This window comes from Saccoglossus kowalevskii, chromosome 1 (genome assembly GCF_978046115.1).
Source record: "Saccoglossus kowalevskii chromosome 1, keSacKowa6.1, whole genome shotgun sequence".
Classification (NCBI taxonomy): domain Eukaryota; kingdom Metazoa; phylum Hemichordata; class Enteropneusta; family Harrimaniidae; genus Saccoglossus; species Saccoglossus kowalevskii.
In genome coordinates, this window is record NC_140641.1 from 7,388,252 (window position 1) to 7,406,706 (window position 18,455).

The 18,455-nt window shown below is 38.5% G+C and overlaps 1 protein-coding gene and 1 long non-coding RNA gene across 2 annotated transcripts in view; both read left to right on the plus strand.

The window, feature by feature from the left end:
• The window catches only part of LOC144362076 (uncharacterized), a 51,541-nt gene that overhangs the window by 18,018 nt on the left and 15,068 nt on the right, over nucleotides 1-18,455 (plus strand). The window lies entirely within an intron of this gene.
• On the plus strand, nucleotides 8,362-13,439 carry zic1 (Zic family member 1 (odd-paired homolog, Drosophila)). Its single transcript, NM_001164958.1, is given in 3 exon segments — nucleotides 8,362-9,607; nucleotides 10,517-12,858; nucleotides 12,901-13,439. Coding segments are annotated over 2 exon segments (1,605 nt in total). The 5' UTR covers nucleotides 8,362-8,454; the 3' UTR covers nucleotides 10,969-12,858; nucleotides 12,901-13,439.

The following is an 18,455-nucleotide window of genomic DNA, read 5'->3' on the forward strand; positions in this document are numbered from 1 at the left end:
CAGGCACCTGACTTTGAAGTGCACGATTACGACAGAGGCATTGACATTGGAAACGGAAGTACGAAATCCTCTAATACGCCATTTTTTTAATTTTAAAAACTAATTTACAGTCGTGATCCCAGGTTACTGCCTGTTATCTGTTATAACTAGCAACAACGTTTATCTGTATTCCATATATGTGTGTACAGTGGTACTCCTGTATAATACGTCACTTCCGGTTAAAGTTCTGCAACCAAAATTCCCTGAAACTATTTAAGATTTTTTTGCGGTGGTCTTTCCGTTTCGCATAACCGGGGTGAATTATGGGTAGTGGGGGAAATACCAAACTGTTGTAACGTAGTCTCAATGATACATTGATTACCCAGGATGCATCGCGTGGGATATTGAGCAATCACAGTTGTCCATTCCTGCTGTATAGAAGGTCAGGGTCACTCCAAGGCTGCACGATCCCGTACTCGCCGAGGCAGTTTGTGAATATTTAAACTGACACAATTCATTGTCCCGGGATGTCATCATGGCAGTACAAATGTTAGTAACATAATTCAAATTATATGTAGATTAGATGTGACGTCATGTGGTATACTGTGGTATATTTTTTTCATTTGATTGATTTACGTCTACGTAGATTTGTGGTTGTTATTCCTCCGGTCTGTTCGAAGCATGTCCTTCTTCATAAATTTAGTAAAATGGTAAAACATGTACAATAACAGACAATGATCACCACCTCTTGCATTTCTTCAAGTTTATTAAAACAATATAAAAACGTTTTGTATTTTAATATTTCCAGATTGTTTTAGAAGTAAAAAATCATGTCCTTTCGCAGTGATAATTGCATCGCTAAAACGAATTCTCACTCATTTATTCATGTAGTTAATTTAACGTTAATTATAAAATTCAATTAACTGCGTTATCAACACTTGCATGGTTGTTTACTTAATGGGTTGTTGTAATAAAGTTTAACGCGCACAATCCGAAGACTCGACTCGACGCAGATAGACATATCAGTCAATTATTTGATCCTAGTTGTAGCTGTTAAACAATCCCTTCATTGCCTAAAAGATCTTCAGATTTTATAACAGTGAAAATAAAACTCCGTTGTCACGTCTCACATGTTGCTTTTCGAAAACGTCTAGGTACATTGTTTTCCTTGTCGTTTTCACGGATCGCTGGTACAACAGACAAGCAAGACCATGTACCATGTACCTAGTGGCGTGAAAGCACAATTCATGATGAATTACTTAACATTTTCATTGATATAAACGAACAAATCTATAATGATGTTTGTTTTTTTCACTAACGACACATTTGGGTACAATTTCACTATGTTTTTATAGTAAGCAGATATTTTGTATTTTACTTAGCATAATATTTCATATCACTACCATGAGAGCAGTACATATCACTTACTGGTTTAACAGAAAAGCCCAACAATTAAATATTTTCATGAATATTTTGATTGCGAGTCGTATAAAAAAATCATCGACCAACTAAAAATTATTTCAATTTATCATGGTGATTGAAAACATAATCACACTGTATCTTTTTAGCTACTGATGTCTGGACGAATTCTGACTCGTTATTATGTTATTCTCAGTCTATCTGTAATCCAGTGGTGAATGGGATTCCCTGTAGTTTATCTACTATCTTTAAAGGTAATAAATCCACTTTTGAGGTGATTTAATAAGGATTTAAGCCCATTAAATTTAACAGTCCCCGAGCGACCTATATCTGGCTATTAGTCTACCACACGTGGCTGGTTCTTAGTGGCATGATCGACGTAGACTGTGGAGTTGAATCAATATGCTATATTCAGACAATGATATACATTCCGGAATTTATTTGGTTATTGGCATCGTGTGTACTTCTTTCTATCCAATGTATACAATGGTTTTCAAATCTTTACTAATCTGTGTGTTCACGACACTAGTTTACATGGTATATTTATTTTGAAATATTATATTGCATTGTGTTATGCTTACCTTTCTGATATTCAATATTTCGTCTTATAAAAAAAAAACGCTTAGAATGTCACGAAAAAACAAACGCCATGTCCTGTTCACGCTCATATTCACTGATTAACAAAATGTCGATTTAGTGTTACCCAATTGAAGCTCTCTATTATTGTTATTTCCAAAGCAGGAAATACTTGTATTGAAACAAATAAAGTTAATTCAGTTGCCAAAAAATGGCCACATTATGATGATAAACGGTTTAATTAATTAATTTTCTGTTAAAATCTGGATTTTCATTTTTTTTTCGTTTTTAAGTATTCTACAGAGACGTGAAATGAGAAGGGTGTTACACATATATAAATGATACAACCATTGGAGATAAAGATTGAAATTAAATTTGCTGTACTAACAATTATGTATACAGTTTGGTGGTACATGAACTTTATACGTAAGCATGTATCGTATCCGCATTATGATATATTTCTTTTTACTTGTTTATTTCGTCCTTCTCATGTGAAACCACCCGACAACAGTGCAGGACAATTACTACTTATATGTCTCTCTACATATTAGATGATTTAATAACATATTGACAACAATATTTTAAAATGAATTACGAATTCTCGTATAACGTGTTCATGTGGTAATCGTCGATTGTGTGCATGCTTTATCTCATAAATTCCAGCTGCGATCTGCTCGTTTAACACTTCCAAAATGTATTCGTGTATTACATTGTTCCCTATACGAGTATGAAAGCGATGTCATGGCAACCAAATAACTATTCCCCTTGCGGGACGGTATGTTATTTTGTCGCAGGCAAACGTTTGAAATCTGAATTAAAATGTCCGCTTCGTCAGATTTTCTGTCACTTTTCGTTTTAATCGAAACTTATATTTTACCCTAGTCATTCTAGCCGTATAATCATATTTAGTTGAATATATTTTAATTAGAACCAGAGTCTAACGAGTTTGACATGATGGTCGACACTACGTTTGTTTGTTTTACTTTTAGATTGGATGGTTCCAGTAGCGTGTCTCGCGATTCTGTCCCCAATTAGAATTCACGCTGTCTCTTGATTTGAAACAGGTAAAGCCTTTTCGTATGAGTTTTAGAAACTGATCTGGATGGGATGCGGTCTTTATATTGTCAAATAGTGCCGTGTATAGTTTAAGCATCTCTCAATTTGATAACATATATTGGCACCAATTTAACGGTGAAAAGTATTTTAATGCGTTTTATTTTTGTGAATTCAGCAGCATATTTATTCATGACTGTATTTGAATGCGTCTATACTGCACAGTCCTCAGTGGGGGAGGGTCGCCACGAGTGTAAGGCACGCTGTGCCAAAGAAGATTTCCTATCCAAATTACCCTTAATGTTACTTATACTGTTATACACTTAAATACCAGTCGCCATTTTGAATCGCATAAATGCCCTGGCCTTCAAGCTGCACACTTATAAAAACATAGGAAAGAAAGGTCTCCCGCAATTTTATTAAAGTTTCAGACGAATTACGGGGTTTTGGATTAGTCCGTGTTAGGCCATTTCCCCGGCTTGCCTTGTGGTAAAGCGTACTTTGAGCACGTGACCATGCTATTATATGGCCCAATAAAGTGCAGGTGCGTTTCAATTTTTGGATTTGCTGCAATGTTCATTAGTTGTTGATTTTACTACAGGAAACATAATTAATATGACTTGCTCTTCGATTTCAATAATTGGCGATATTACAAACACTCTTTGTGTGCAGGATACTTGACAAATCATCGAATATCAGCACGATTCTTGCCACTATTCGTTCACCCAATGTTTTACACGTTTTCTGAGTTTCATCCGTGACTGAAATACATAACAGTGAACGATGGAGCGGAATATGAATTTGGATTGTTCCTACCTCAATATATACGTCATCGGCTATCGTAAGCCTAACATCGCCAGATACATTTCGTTATTTTATATAACCCGTAAAGCTTTAAATTTGCTACTAGTATTTAAAAAAAATGTCGTTGTATGTTTGTATTGTAACTGCTTTATACGAAGCGTGTTACATGAATACGTGTAGCATATATATATAGGGTATGAGTACGCCACAGTCTTGATTCACGTCACGGTCCTGCCTGTTAAGCCTATAAATGCTAGCTTTCACGAGACAAATATAATTACCCGCCGCAAACTAATTTGCATACCTAATTACTGTAATGTCATTTTTTTCTTTCCGTGATATTTCCGCGCTGTAAGAATACGTAGAGATTTGCATTGGGCCCCGCAGCGGCCACTGACTCTCGGTTTAAGTACTGCTGTTGTGCAAAGAGCCACAGGTAATAGTTCTTTCAATGTGACGACATGGGAGTAGTCTCTGTAACTCCTTTATCTGGATATACCTTATTTAAAACCATTTGCCATTTTCAATAACAACTATTAACGAGATTTATGGCACCGTTCTTTTTTTCCCAAAAAAATGTACTCCTATTCGCTTATTTTTATTCCGCCACTGGAAAATTGACTCGCCAGCCCGGGGCAACATTGATTTGTGAGAGTGACAAGTGAAGAAAAAGCACTTTTCCTACGCTCGCGCAATTTACCCAAAAGCTGGCAACAATACTGAGCTGTAATCGGCCCATTCTATATAAGATTTTTCTTCCCTGAAGCCACCAGGAAAAAAGATGCTCAATGACAAAGGGCGAATGCATCTCCAAACGCATTTAGACTGCCCCGGGATTTGTATGAGATCAACTTCGCTAGTCTAGTGTTTCCCGCCATCTTTATTCATTTCCTCGGCACAGCAGCCATTCGTTTTCCATCAATTTGCTGTCCTGAAATTGAACAGAATAACAAAATGATCCACCCAGACACCGGAGATGTAGTTTTGTGTGTTTTTGATTAGGAATTTAAGGGATTATTAAAGTAAGCGTATTTGGTCAACGTGAGTGCGCCAACTATATTGGACAAGGTGTACGGTTAGTTATATTTGAGATAAGCCTCCGAGTATGAAAGACAAACAACATTAACCGGATTGTTCCTGTGGCGAAGAACGCTTTAAGTAAAAATCACTCGTAAAATGGAGCCATGAGATGATGGGCCAATCATAATGTATTTCCCGAGCTTTTTTGTATCCGTCGTTTCCCTTTTCTTGTACCGATCCTCCCTATTTTAATACTTACCGTAAAAGCAGTCATTAAAATTGAAACGAGAGCGGCATGAGTCGAGGCAAATGGAATATATATATATAGGAAATCCAAGCACATTGAATAACGTTAAGTTTGATAGACTAGTATATTACCATAACGAACACCACCACCACCGTCGCCGCCGATATATTATAATTATCACAAATCAATATTTCGTTACTCTTGAAACATTTTCATCTGAGAAATATGTGACTTGCACGCTCCGTAGTGAAATACATATATATATTTCAGTCAAAGTTCCACTCCTTTGTCAGTTGTTTTTGTTAGGCGACACTAGGTGGTGTGAGGGTTTGATTGATGCTAACTAGGTTCGCAGTCAGACTTGATTTAACCTGGTTTTTAACACATTTAGCTTTATCTTGTTGTTTCATTTTCAATAACGCTTTTATTTCGTGTTGATATTTAATACTTCATGCATAACTGTTAGTCAAGTGCAGTGGACACAATTAAATTGAACATTCAAAGAACAACAAAATATAACATAATAAGCTAATGAACGCCTGAATGAACTCAAAACAATGGACCGTGACGTAAGAGTGGGAACTAGTTGCGCTTTTCATTCAAAGGCATCATTTTCACACAATTTCCAAATTCAGGTGATCGCAACGACTTTGTGTATGAAGTAGCTTGGTCCAATCAAAAATAGAAACTTGGGGTGGGATTTGGGCGGGGAAGTTTGATAGCTACTCAACCTAATACCATGATCCCTAATATGTAGCGCCTCAAAGGTTATTATTATAACGTCGTTTTTTACGTTATCCACGCAAAATATTAGATTATACATTGACCACTCGGTTGACAGAATGCAAAAAGCTCAGAAATGTTATTCTACGGTGGCAGGGAGTATGCCAAAATATATGTAGATTTTACATAGATCACTGCAAAACTAACGTGATTGAAGACACAACTGTCAACACGCCATCCAGATGGTCCTTAGTCTGATTACAGATAGTTTATTTGAATTAGGGGCATACTGGTTTACATTCTTTCCAAAACGGATACCCAGTGGCTGTTATAAAAACTAAGCTGTGGGTCACAACTTTAGATAGGTCAACTTACATAAATATAAAATTCATATGTTTGTTGAATATGACATTTTATCTATTTCTTCCACTTGTAAACATGTTTATTAATCAGTGTTGCCTATGGGATGGGGTTTAATTGTTTCGTATCTTATTTGTCCGTGGCAATTGATGGCGCCCGTTACGTTGGAGGCTTACAATTTGAGAATGACTACAGTACGTTCACTCGTTAAACTGACATCATAGTGCCTATAGTCTTCTTACAAAATACAAGGAATTCATAGTCACATTGCGACCGTCCGGTAGTGTTAACGTGTGAAATGCTAATAGCTTAAATTATCCGTATTGTGCGTTTTGTAGTCTGTCTGTATGGGGTGAACGAGGTTCCCTTTGGAAGGCCCTTGGTTCGTAATGTCACCCTATTGTATGGACAGTGAAAAACATTTTTGTGCCAACACAACCGCTGGTTAATTTGAGTGGTGGGTTGGGTTTCCTTTGTCTGCCCGGGCTGTCCGTCACATTGACGTGTTACAACTTTACTACGAGAGTTGTTAATTAATTTGCATTGTGAGGGAAAGTAAACATCCCCCGCTGGGTAGGGGCAGGGCCAACTGACACTAGGCGTTCTTCTCGCTAAACTTTTCCATTCTCACTTCAAAATATTGGTAAAACTGCCCCTTTGTCTATGTGGTGGAAATACCTATATGCGAAGTCATCCATTTTGTTGCAAGTTTAGACGTATTGATGAATATAACCTTGTTCGAGTTAGTGATGTTTAACCAGGAAGTAGTTCTCAAGGTTGTGCAGAAAAGTTGACAAAACCCCAGCACAGTTCAGAAAAGATGATTCGTCCGTGTTTGTATATTACTACCGGATGGTAGTAATTAAAAGATAAGTATGGGAAGAGCCCCTCCCATGTCAGCTGGTTCGTCTTACGTCTGTTCACCTTCTGGTTTTGGAATTCCAGATGGTTACTTCGGAGCGGAACATACTAAATCAACACCTTGTTTTCTAGGTAAAGACAAGAAAACATAAAAAGAGTCGCAGAGTGCGACGATCAGCTCGTTGCAATTTACTAGTATTTCACTGTCGTGTGCTGGTTTCCGAGATTATTCAAATTCACACTTGCCCCATGCATTATTTGTTTATTTATTTATTTATTACGAAACCACGGGAAGTGACCCATACGTCCAAAGCAGGCTGTCAGTTAAGCAAATAAACCATGATTACGGTGGAGGCAGGGCCGTATCTCACCATTTTTTGTAAACAAATGGGAACATTGTCGCTTTCATTGTTACGCAATACACTTTTCTCCTCCTCTCAACTCAAACTGTGAAAAGGCATACAAAGGTTTTATTTTGTTTAGCTTAATGTAGCAGCATTTTGTTAGAAACCCCCGAATGTCAAAGTTTAGGGAAGGTATCTCGGGACAAAATGACCCTCCAAATGAACTTATTCCTCACTGTGTTCAAAGTGACGTAACTATAGGCGGTCATTTTAATAGAGATAAAAACGAAATAAAATACCATATGTGTTTACTTCACAAACATTGTATGTTGTAAATCGCAATCACGGAACCGGAAAAACTGCAGTTCTGATTGTTTTATTGGGATGTTAATGTACCTATTAGAACATTTATAGAGATATTGTTTGCGAACCGTGCCTCTCTCGGTACTACAAGAAAGCGCTTGTGTTTGCGCTTCGTTCACCGCTAATGTGAATTCAAGATTTCTCAACTATGACCATCTGAATAGCAACTTATTTTGTTCTTTCTAAACAAACTTGTTGAATGTTAAGCGTTCAAATGAAACAACATTTTTATCAATAATTTATTACCGCTGTGTTATCTGTGATATGTGTTTCGCTTTATGTCTTCTGACATACAATTCATTGGAATATTGGGATGGGTGAAGCATCATGGGTGAAGGGACTTCGGGAGCAGGGGGAGTTTTCGTCTACGCACGTATCCAATCACACTGAAACAAGGCTTGCCCAGCAGGGGACGCAGAATGACATCTCCAAATCATGGTGAAACGCTATGAAATGAGATAAGCGTCGATTGAGCATGCGCGTGACGCTATGAAAGCATCTATTGGTTCATCAACTGTCAACTTGTCACTCAACACAAAGCAACCAATCGTGTGAGACCATAATTACCAGTAATACGTTCACGCTGGGCATCTAACAAGCTCTGTTTGCATGCGAACGAGGGGACACTTTTACTGCTTCTCTCCAAAAGTGAACGATCATTTGGTAGGTAGCTCTCCTGGTTAGAAACACAGTTAAAAATCACCGATGACTGCCGAGACGCTGCAGTCAACCTACATGGATCACGGTCTCAGCAAACGAAATCCAGCGCTGAGACTGGTCGATGTTACTTCGCATCAAAATATTAACGGGATGTCGACGACATTTGGATTAGCGCCGCATGCACACCATTCAACGGATACTAGCGACTCGGCCGCCGGTATGGGCTTGAATCCTTATGGTATGGAGGCGACGCACATGGGAGCACTCAAACTGAGTCCACCTCATCCGATGACGGAAACGAGTTGTGCACCGACGTCGAATTACAGTCAAACCAACGGCTATGTGCCCCATTCACACGGCCACCACGCTCACCACGGGCATGTTACCAGCTACACTGCACAGGCGCTATCAGCTAGTCGGGACTTCCTCCTACGGCGAGAACATCTTACGGGATCAGCAGTACCGCTGGGCACCAGTCTAGCCTCCCATGAAAGTCTCGCAGCGAACACAGCTCCACACCACAGTATGTTTGTACCAACAACCAGTAACTTGCACGTCCCTCATGGACACGCCGACGGTACTTCAAGTTCTCATGTACTTTTTCCAGGACTCCACGACCAATCTAACGCACATCACGGAGCATCCCATCATCATATGAACAGTCAGATGAGATTAACTATTCCCAGTGATATGTACGGTCGACCAGATCAATTTAACCAAGTTACCAGTCCACGAAATGATCATCTCACGTCACCTCAACTTCACCATAATCCTCATATGAACCACATGAACATGAATATGAATATGAACATGAATGTGAACATGAACATGAATCCACCTCATGGGCCTGGTGCATTTTTCCGTTACATGAGACAGCCGATAAAACAAGAACTAAGTTGTCTGTGGATAGACCAAGATCAACCGAATCCAAAGAAATCGTGTATGAAAACTTTTACTTCAATGCACGAAATTGTTACTCATATAACTGTTGAACACGTAGGGGGGCCAGAACAGACCAATCATACGTGTTATTGGCAAAACTGTGCAAGGAACTTAAAACCATTTAAAGCTAAATATAAGTTAGTTAATCATATACGAGTACACACGGGTGAAAAACCATTCCCCTGTCCGTTTCCTGGATGCGGGAAAGTCTTCGCAAGATCAGAGAATCTCAAGATTCACAAAAGAACGCACACAGGTTAGTAATGTTTATAATAGTAAAGTAAATATTGATGATGCTTTGTTCAATTCTTGGTGACTACGTGGCTGTCGAATCGATTATTTGGGAGAGAAAACATTATTGCTCGATTGAAATGTTGATTAATTTCAGAAAACTCGTTAACCAGCCCGGTTTAATTTCTGCCGCAAGTTAGACTCCATCCAAACAAATTCTCACCAAATACAGCTTGCTTTCACCAGGAAGTCTCTTTGTATCTTAGCTTCACAAGCGTCTATCATACAGTTTGTTTCGTACTTCCGGTGTTTCAATTAAATAGCCCATCCTATTTATCAAACACTACCAAATAAACCACCAATTAGGCTTAGCTTCCAATATTTAAAATACTGCATTACAATTTTGACTTTAAATAAAATTTCGAACTTGACCGAGTCACTAAAAGTATTATAATAATTTACCACCCGAGCAGCATTGGCAGTGTTATTAAGGATGCAAGCTGGTTGTTCATTGAGAATCCCCGTGCGGTCATTCCCTGTGTCGCTGCTCAGTACACAAACATTGTCGACTGGAAGTTATTTTGCTGCTGTCGTATATCACTACAGCTGCATATGTGCATGGGTGCTGACTATGCATATGGCTTCGGGCAATCGGATTATCCCTAATGCCAGCGTAAATCCAACAACAAATCGGATTTGCACAATTGGTCTTTTATCTGATTCCTAGGAAATGTGTGTAATAGCATATGATTACGATCATTTTAAAACCTTTGGTGGTGCTAACTGCTATGCGTGGATTTCGAAGGAAGCCTTTAAATTGGGATTAGTTTAACATGACATTAAACATGGATTCCGCATTTCCCGACAATTGAACAGCCTGTCCTTGTTTTATTGTTTGTTGTTATAATATTAACGTCTGTTTGTTATTTTACAGGAGAGAAACCCTTTAAGTGTGAGTTCGATGGATGTGATCGGCGGTTTGCCAATTCCAGTGATCGGAAGAAACACTCCCACGTGCACACTTCTGACAAACCCTACAACTGTAAGGTACGTGGCTGTGATAAAAGCTATACACACCCTAGCTCGCTACGAAAGCACATGAAGGTACACGGAAAATCACCGCCACCAACCAACGTTTACGACACTTCCACAACCTCATTGATATCTCCACAGACATCGGAAGGTGGTCACAGTATTTCATCGTTACCTCTTGCTCCCAATCCGCCGTCGCTAGCGCCGACGCACACGAATTTGAGTGAATGGTACGTTTGCCAGAGTGCGGCAGGGATGCCGACTCCTCCCAGCAACGAACACTCGCCGGTGAACAGTTCATCAGTCTGCCATCCAAACTCAATGGCAAGTACAACGACGACATCATCGTATTAGAGATATGGTGTGATACCAAAAACTATAATAACACACGGCAATAAACAATGATGAAGCGAACTGACTGAATTGTAGGTAACGCCACTTGCATGTTTCAAAAACCGCCATTTTGTATCACACTGTCCAGTCGGAATGCGTTCTTGCAATGGGATAACATATCTCGTTAACTTTCAAATGAACACCAGAGATTTTTTAACATAAATACTATTTTTATATAGTAAATTTGGTTTTAAAAGTTACCAATTTGAACAGAAACAATATTTTTTGGGGAAGTCATTTGTTGTTTGAAATTGAACATGCATTCTTGCATTTTATTATATTATTCAAAGCTTGCGATGTAATGAATCATGTTGACAAAACATTTATTCTTAATTCTGAAAAATTTAACGAAAGTATATTTTCATACGTTTGTAGGCTTTGTCGCCTTTCAAAGCTGATATGCGAAGAAGTTTATTTATTCTCTTCAACCGTCTCCATTCGATTTCATCCAGTTCCTTTCGCGAAGCAATGGGTCAGTTGTGATTGATAACACAGAGTACATAGCGTTGATATTTATAAAATAACAGCTATTATTTAATATTATGATAACCCTTTTGGCTATTTTCACCCGGTTACTTTCCAGAGTTCATTTGCCAGTGACTTCTTTTTACGATCGATGTTTGGAATATTTATGGTAAAAACTGTTTTCTCTAGTTCGTGATACATTAAACGCCCGTCACATGTCATAGCGCACATGAGATAGACGCCGTAATTACTATGCGATAAAAACAGCCCAATGTTGTAAATACAAAGTATCTATCCAGGAATAACACGTTATTAATTTACAATATAAAACGAAAAGCTGGAAACGTTGAGAAATTGGCGGTTGAAAGCCTGTGGTACAACTAAATAGTGATTAAATAACAATTCCGACCAATTTCAATTGTCAATTAACGCTTTACACAAATCGACACTGTTTATAAATGTGCCGCTGTCAAATTAGAAAGAGGCAATATCAGCAGTACTGTTAGCCTGACAGGTTATGAACAGCCAAGAATATTGGCGTCTCTGACGCACCATTTAAATCCCGGCTGACAGTGACGTTATTCAGTACATACTAAATTGAATTTTGTTACATTGTCATTTAAACAGGCACCATTTTACGCCGATTATTTAATATCGACGTCGACATTTTTTACAAATAACACGCCTTATTGTTTTTCAATGTCAATTAAAATACGGATATTGAAAGCATTTTGGGGATCGTGCCAACCAAAATACTATTGTACCATTTACCAGTTATATCGATGCTTAATATGATGCATGTTGCGTTCTTACGTCTTCCTCGCATCACACATTCTAGTCAAGTTATTTAAACTGATGATTTATTTGATTTACATTGACGAACTCTCACCAGGTTGAATCTCTAATCTTTCCCATCATATTTTGGTTGAATCCAGTAATAATAACACTGGCTAATAAAGACTTATATGTTGTGTTAATTTTATAATTAGTTACATTATTTCAAAAGTGTCCCCTAAGTTCAGTATATCCATAACCATAATTTTGAACACGATCAATTTTTATTTACTAAATTCGCTCGGATATACGCATATGATCGTTTTGCTGGCTCGGTGTATTGCTATACTTCTGTGTTGCTATGCGTACAACACCTGCAATATTGGCAGATTTGACAGTCGTTTTCAGTTAATAACTGTCCTATCTCCCTCTTATCTACCACGCGTTCACCTTAGCGCCTGACATTTCCTTTTAATTACCACCGAATTCGATTGGATTTCGCCGACTTAATAAAAAATTGAGGCCAGAAAGTAGTTGTAATTTCAATCACACCTACGACCTGTTTTGTTACCCATACAACTTGTCGATCTGAATGTGTCTTATTGGGTATGGGTGCTGTGCCGGGTGGCATGGGTACTGTGCCGGGTGGCATGGGTACTGTGCCGGGTGGTGTGGGTACTGTATCGGGTATGGTTATGAGAGTTGTATGTGTGTAGTAAACTCTCTGTAAATGGGATAATTCTATATATTTTATTTAATGATAATTTTATATATCTTCTTTTTACAACAAACAAGATATTTTATACAACGTTGGCGGACCGTTGGTTCATTGTCCAACGTTAGAATTGTGTCCTTACTAGTATATTGTGTAGATAACAGAGTTATTGTTAGTTTGCATAGTTACACAAAATATATCAATTTTTATGTAAATATTTTAAAACGGCTAATGTATTTCATTTATGTTAATATTAATTATTTTAAGTTGTGTTTCATTAGTGTCGCATGTTTTTTTCCTTGGATTTGACCATTAACAAACTGTCAGCTTCTTCATAGTTGACATGTAGCAGGTTTAAAGCATTAACCATAATTTCGATTTATTTAAAAAGAGCGAAAGGGACAGGCAGTATTTTTGCCATTTCCAACTTTGTAATTTAATGATGTTTTTCCCAGTAAAAAAACTATGTTTCAAACAACTATTATGTGTGGTCAATTTTGTTATATTTATGTATATGGCATTAATGATATATTCCCACTGAATAACGATGGTACTTCACTATATATGGTTACACGGTATAGAAATATCTTCAGTGACCACAATATCGAGAATAATCATCATGTCCCACGGTGTCGTATCGGGCAAACATTGCCGTGAGTTCCAATCGAATGAGAGCGATGGATGCGATAAACAACAAGAAACGAATAAGGGGCGGGGAGAAGAACCACTTGAGAAGTATCAAAAATAGGTTGAAGTGGTTTGCACAGTACACCTGTACGGAAAATCAATACTTGAATCGTCGACGGGTCAGTTGTTAGATTACCCAAAGGGCTCACTCAACCACACTTGTAAACTCGTGCAATCCTACGTACAATGTAATGACACAATGATTACAGAGAGCTGACAATATCCACAAGAGTTGCTTTCAGTTAGCATGGCGTTTGTTTGGGTCTTAGTATATTACCCCCAAGCCAAATCAATTTCAAACCAGTATTTCCGCCCGCCTATGTTAGCCGGTGATATTTGGGTGCGTATATCCATCCATTTATCCGTATTGCACTGCCACGAGCGGTACCCGCTGAGATTCCAACCTAGTTAGTTAAATCCTATATAGTAATAATAGATCTAGACATCCGAAGCTGTCATCGACTTCATTCCTCTTGTCGTTTTCTTCTATTTCTTACCAAGCATGCTGTGTTAGATAAAGCCTTCCCAAGGAGAACTCAAGTGTACTCGATTTCCCAAGCGGTTGCCCCCGAACAATCCCTCGATTGCTTGTGGACCCCTCGTCCATTCACATCAGCACGCTACACTGGTTTTGAGTAGTGGGCTGAGCCGTGTAGTTTTTTTTATTCTAAAACCTGTCCGACCCAGACGCGACACAGGTCTGATGTGACGCCTGTAGAGCGGTATATCCCGAACACCCATGTCTTTATTCCGCATTATTCCGCCTTTCTAGCGAACAACTTAATTGAAATCTCAATATCACTCTGACCAGCAGTGTCCTAAAGGATTACCACATCTGTCCTTTGGGGTTAGGTTTGTTGAATGTCTCGTATGGAGAAGGGGGTTGAACACACTGCTTTTCAACGCCGAGTTTTGTATTTAGTATAGAACGTATAAAAGCCATAAAGGTAATATTACTGTCCGTATTGTGATCATCCCCCCACACGCCGGTTAAGAGCGTAAACTGCACAGGTACACGGTAGTGTGTGAATTTCATTTTTCGATGCTGTATTGCATTCAAACCAATAGCACATCAATAACTCTATGTTGGGAAAATAGTTACATCGTTATTATTGTGTGGGTTAAATAAATGCGCTCGTTTTCTGTTCTGCTTTTTTTTTGCTTTATTGATTTGCCGTAGATGACATTGTTGCCTTGCAATCCGAGCTTGTTAAATAGTCGGCACGCTTGCAGAACCCTGTTACTATTAGCATACTTTTGTCGTCGGGTATTGTATGCGAGGGTACACGCTAAATTGAACATTATTACGCTCCGTGTACGGCATTGCTCGTTAAGGGGGCTAATAAGCCAAACCTAGTCCATATAGACTAATATGGAAAGACATACACAGTGTATGCCCACCCAAGCCGTTGTGTTTACTGCTACTCTTGACGATAACAGGGCAAAGACAAGAAGAATAAAATAAATTCTGAACTAAAATACAACTATTTAGAGGTCTTTTTGCCATCTTAGGAGCATCCCTTTTGTCGAGTGGAACTAAATGAAGCTTTTCCACATGCCACTGTCTTTGTCTGATCTCAAAAGCGTCCATTGTAACAGGGCAGTGATTAGTACCGGCTTCATACACACTGAAATCAACACAGAAAATTGTCATTCACTGAAATGTATTCACACGCCAACCTTCCAGCTAAACTGTATAGAAATTATAAGAAACGTATTCACTCCCAACCACTTGAGTGTAAATAAGAGACCAAAACAGTTTTTGAAAAAAAATATAGTGGGCCGATTGAGATTTTTGTGAGGGGGGAGGAGAAGGGTTAGGGCACTTGGCCATTGGGAAGAGGCCTTCAAAACGTTCTATTCCTAGAGACAATGGCCACTTCAGAAGTTTGTAAACGCCCCGATGGTTTTTGAAGTGCCTTAAAATTAAACGAATTGAAAAGAAAACTCGCATTTAATTGATCAATTCTCTAAAATAGAACATGCGCCTCCGTGTACACCAGCTACAGAATTGTAAAGACATTATAAAAACAAAGACGGCAAACTTGACAGTTGGGACTAAACGGGGCCCGTGACCAATAGGGACGATTGCAAAGCATTACAGTCATGCCCTGTTATAATTAAATATTTGATTTATTCTCTTTAATTGCTTGTTCAATGTACCTCCAAAAATAGAAGAAACGATCGCTCTAAACATCGTTCATTGTCTAAAACCAAATGAGGGGCTCAGATATCACATGAGTCAAAACAATAGGACACCCTGGCAGAAGACACTGATAATTACCCGATTTATAACAACTTTTGACAAACGCTTCACATTTTCACACACAATGCATTGGACATTGTTTAAAAGTAGGAGAGCATAACAGTTAGACAATGGCACGATAGATCCAATAGGAACTGTGTTGGCAGTACCAGAGCATATTTGCCGCCCAGTTTAGCATGATCGTCTCGTCCGCACACAACGGTGTCGTAAAGTGAAGTGCTTACATATGTAGTTTAGCAAGTGTCACCTTTTGTAAAAGACAATACACTTTCCTGTGGTGCTATTGTCCACCTTTGTTGGGCTATTTGTTTTAGATGGATTGAGAGAGACCTCAATCGGACAGCCTGGGGAGAGCGTCAATACTCGGATTTACCTTAATACATTTGCCCAATCAAACAGAGCACCCATAACACGCCATTCACTAACAATTCCCTATACAACCATAGCAGTGCGTTTACAACCCATTGTGTGACTTCTTTTCTTTGCTACTAGTTCTATATCGCTTCTCTCTTAGCACCGCGCCACTCTGTGATTCTGTGGTAGCCACATCCCATCTCAAACTAAAAAGAATCGTACTGAACACAAAGTATTTATTACCGACCCGTGATAGTGACTATCTCAGAAGACGAAAATATGGGCATTTTGTTTGAATTATATCTTCAATTGACTCGGCTAAGAGCCGGAGGAAATGGACGATGACGTGACCTTTGACCCCGCTCGGTAGGTTTCGAAATTTGTTACCGGTCTCATTAACTTTGTCCTGTCAGTTTGGAATTATTGATGGAAACCAGGTAATGTGGTATTACGAACCCAACCACTGCGTGTTTGATATATATGGTATGTGTAACTACTCGATCGGTAAGGTAAAATATGATAACGGTGAATAGTGAGAGAGTGTCATCTGTCGACATTGGCATTACATACATACGAACATCATATAAAAACACGGTTTCATTTTTAGAGTTAAATAATATTGAATTTTAAATGAAACAAACATATTGGCCCTTTTGTTAACGGGTGATTTATGACTTGCTACGGATCGCCGGCGATAGCGGGAAATGGCTTGGTCCCCCATAGGACCAAGCTCTGGCACAGGGAATCCATGAACGCTTGAATCACCACCTCAAAGAGATACGGTGATTTTCTGTGTCGTTTCTAGACGTCCATAATTTAATTTTATTGATATGGTGACTTACATAGCTGCGTGGTATAACATTCAACGATGTACACTCCAGTAGTGGAGTGAGTATACTGCATGTTGCCGATACACCATATGCTAAATCTTTACTCATTCCCCGTACTTACGACAATGTTAAGTGCGTTGTTGTAATCTTACAAAATTAATTTCCCGATACATTTCTCATATACTGTACTCAGTTCAACAGTTAGCCACCAAGTACTTTCTCTGCTCAACGCCGGTAGAGAGGCTGTCGAAATGTTCTGATTGTCGAATAGTCTGTTATATCTTCCTCTTCACCACGTCCGCAAATGCAATACAAGAAGTGTCACCACTAAATGTATTAAATTCTATAACAAAACCGAACAACAAGTTTTGTTGGTGAAAGGCCGTGATTGAGTCGAAATGTATAGTACAATTAGGTGACGAAGTGGTGAATGTGTGTGGCATATAGAGGACGGACAGTCACCAATGTCACGCTAACATACAACACAATACAACCAACTAGGCAACAATGCCGAAGCGAAAATGAACTTCGCCTTTGTCTGAAAATATGAAAAAATAGTGGCTGATTTTAATTAGCATACTTGGTCTTATTCTTATAAATGTTCTGTTTATATTACATGGATTGACTCACAGCTGCTTTTCAGGCCAAACTGTTGATCTCGGGGTTCCACTGTCATTTAGTCTTCACATGACTGCACCGCACTAATATTTAATCAAGAATATACTAAAAATACAGCTCTTCCACTACCAACTGCGTGGTGGAATACAATCTTCAATATAGTTTTTGCCTGAAAACTTAACAATTAAATACGAGAATAGTTTGTGTCAATTTACAGACATTTAGAGATAAATTATATCACTATCGGTAAGCTCGTCTGAACACTGCATGACACAGTTTATGAAATGGCGCTTTGTTTCCTAATAACGGCCCACATAGTGTTCGTTTATGACATGACAAGGAACGTTGTTTCTCCGACTACGTATAAGAGTCTGTTATATTCACGGCTTTGTATCTCAAATGTCATTGGCGCAGAATTTAGAGTGACATTTAATTATAACAAAACAAAAATGTCTGTCTGAAAACTATTGTAGTCGTGTATTAAAAATGACAAACTGTCTAAGCGACGTTGCGAAATCAAATGTACTAGTTCTATTCTGGTTGATTCTGTCACAGGAAATTCAAATATTTTAAAATAACAGTAATTATTTCATCTGACGAAGAAAACTGTTCTTGTTTTCCCAAATGCTTTTACCAACATCACACGTGTATTGCATTAAACAAATCCCTTGATACAAATGAAAGAATTTCTTTATAACATATCTGACAACACAAAATCCGGAACTTGTGTTTACAATAA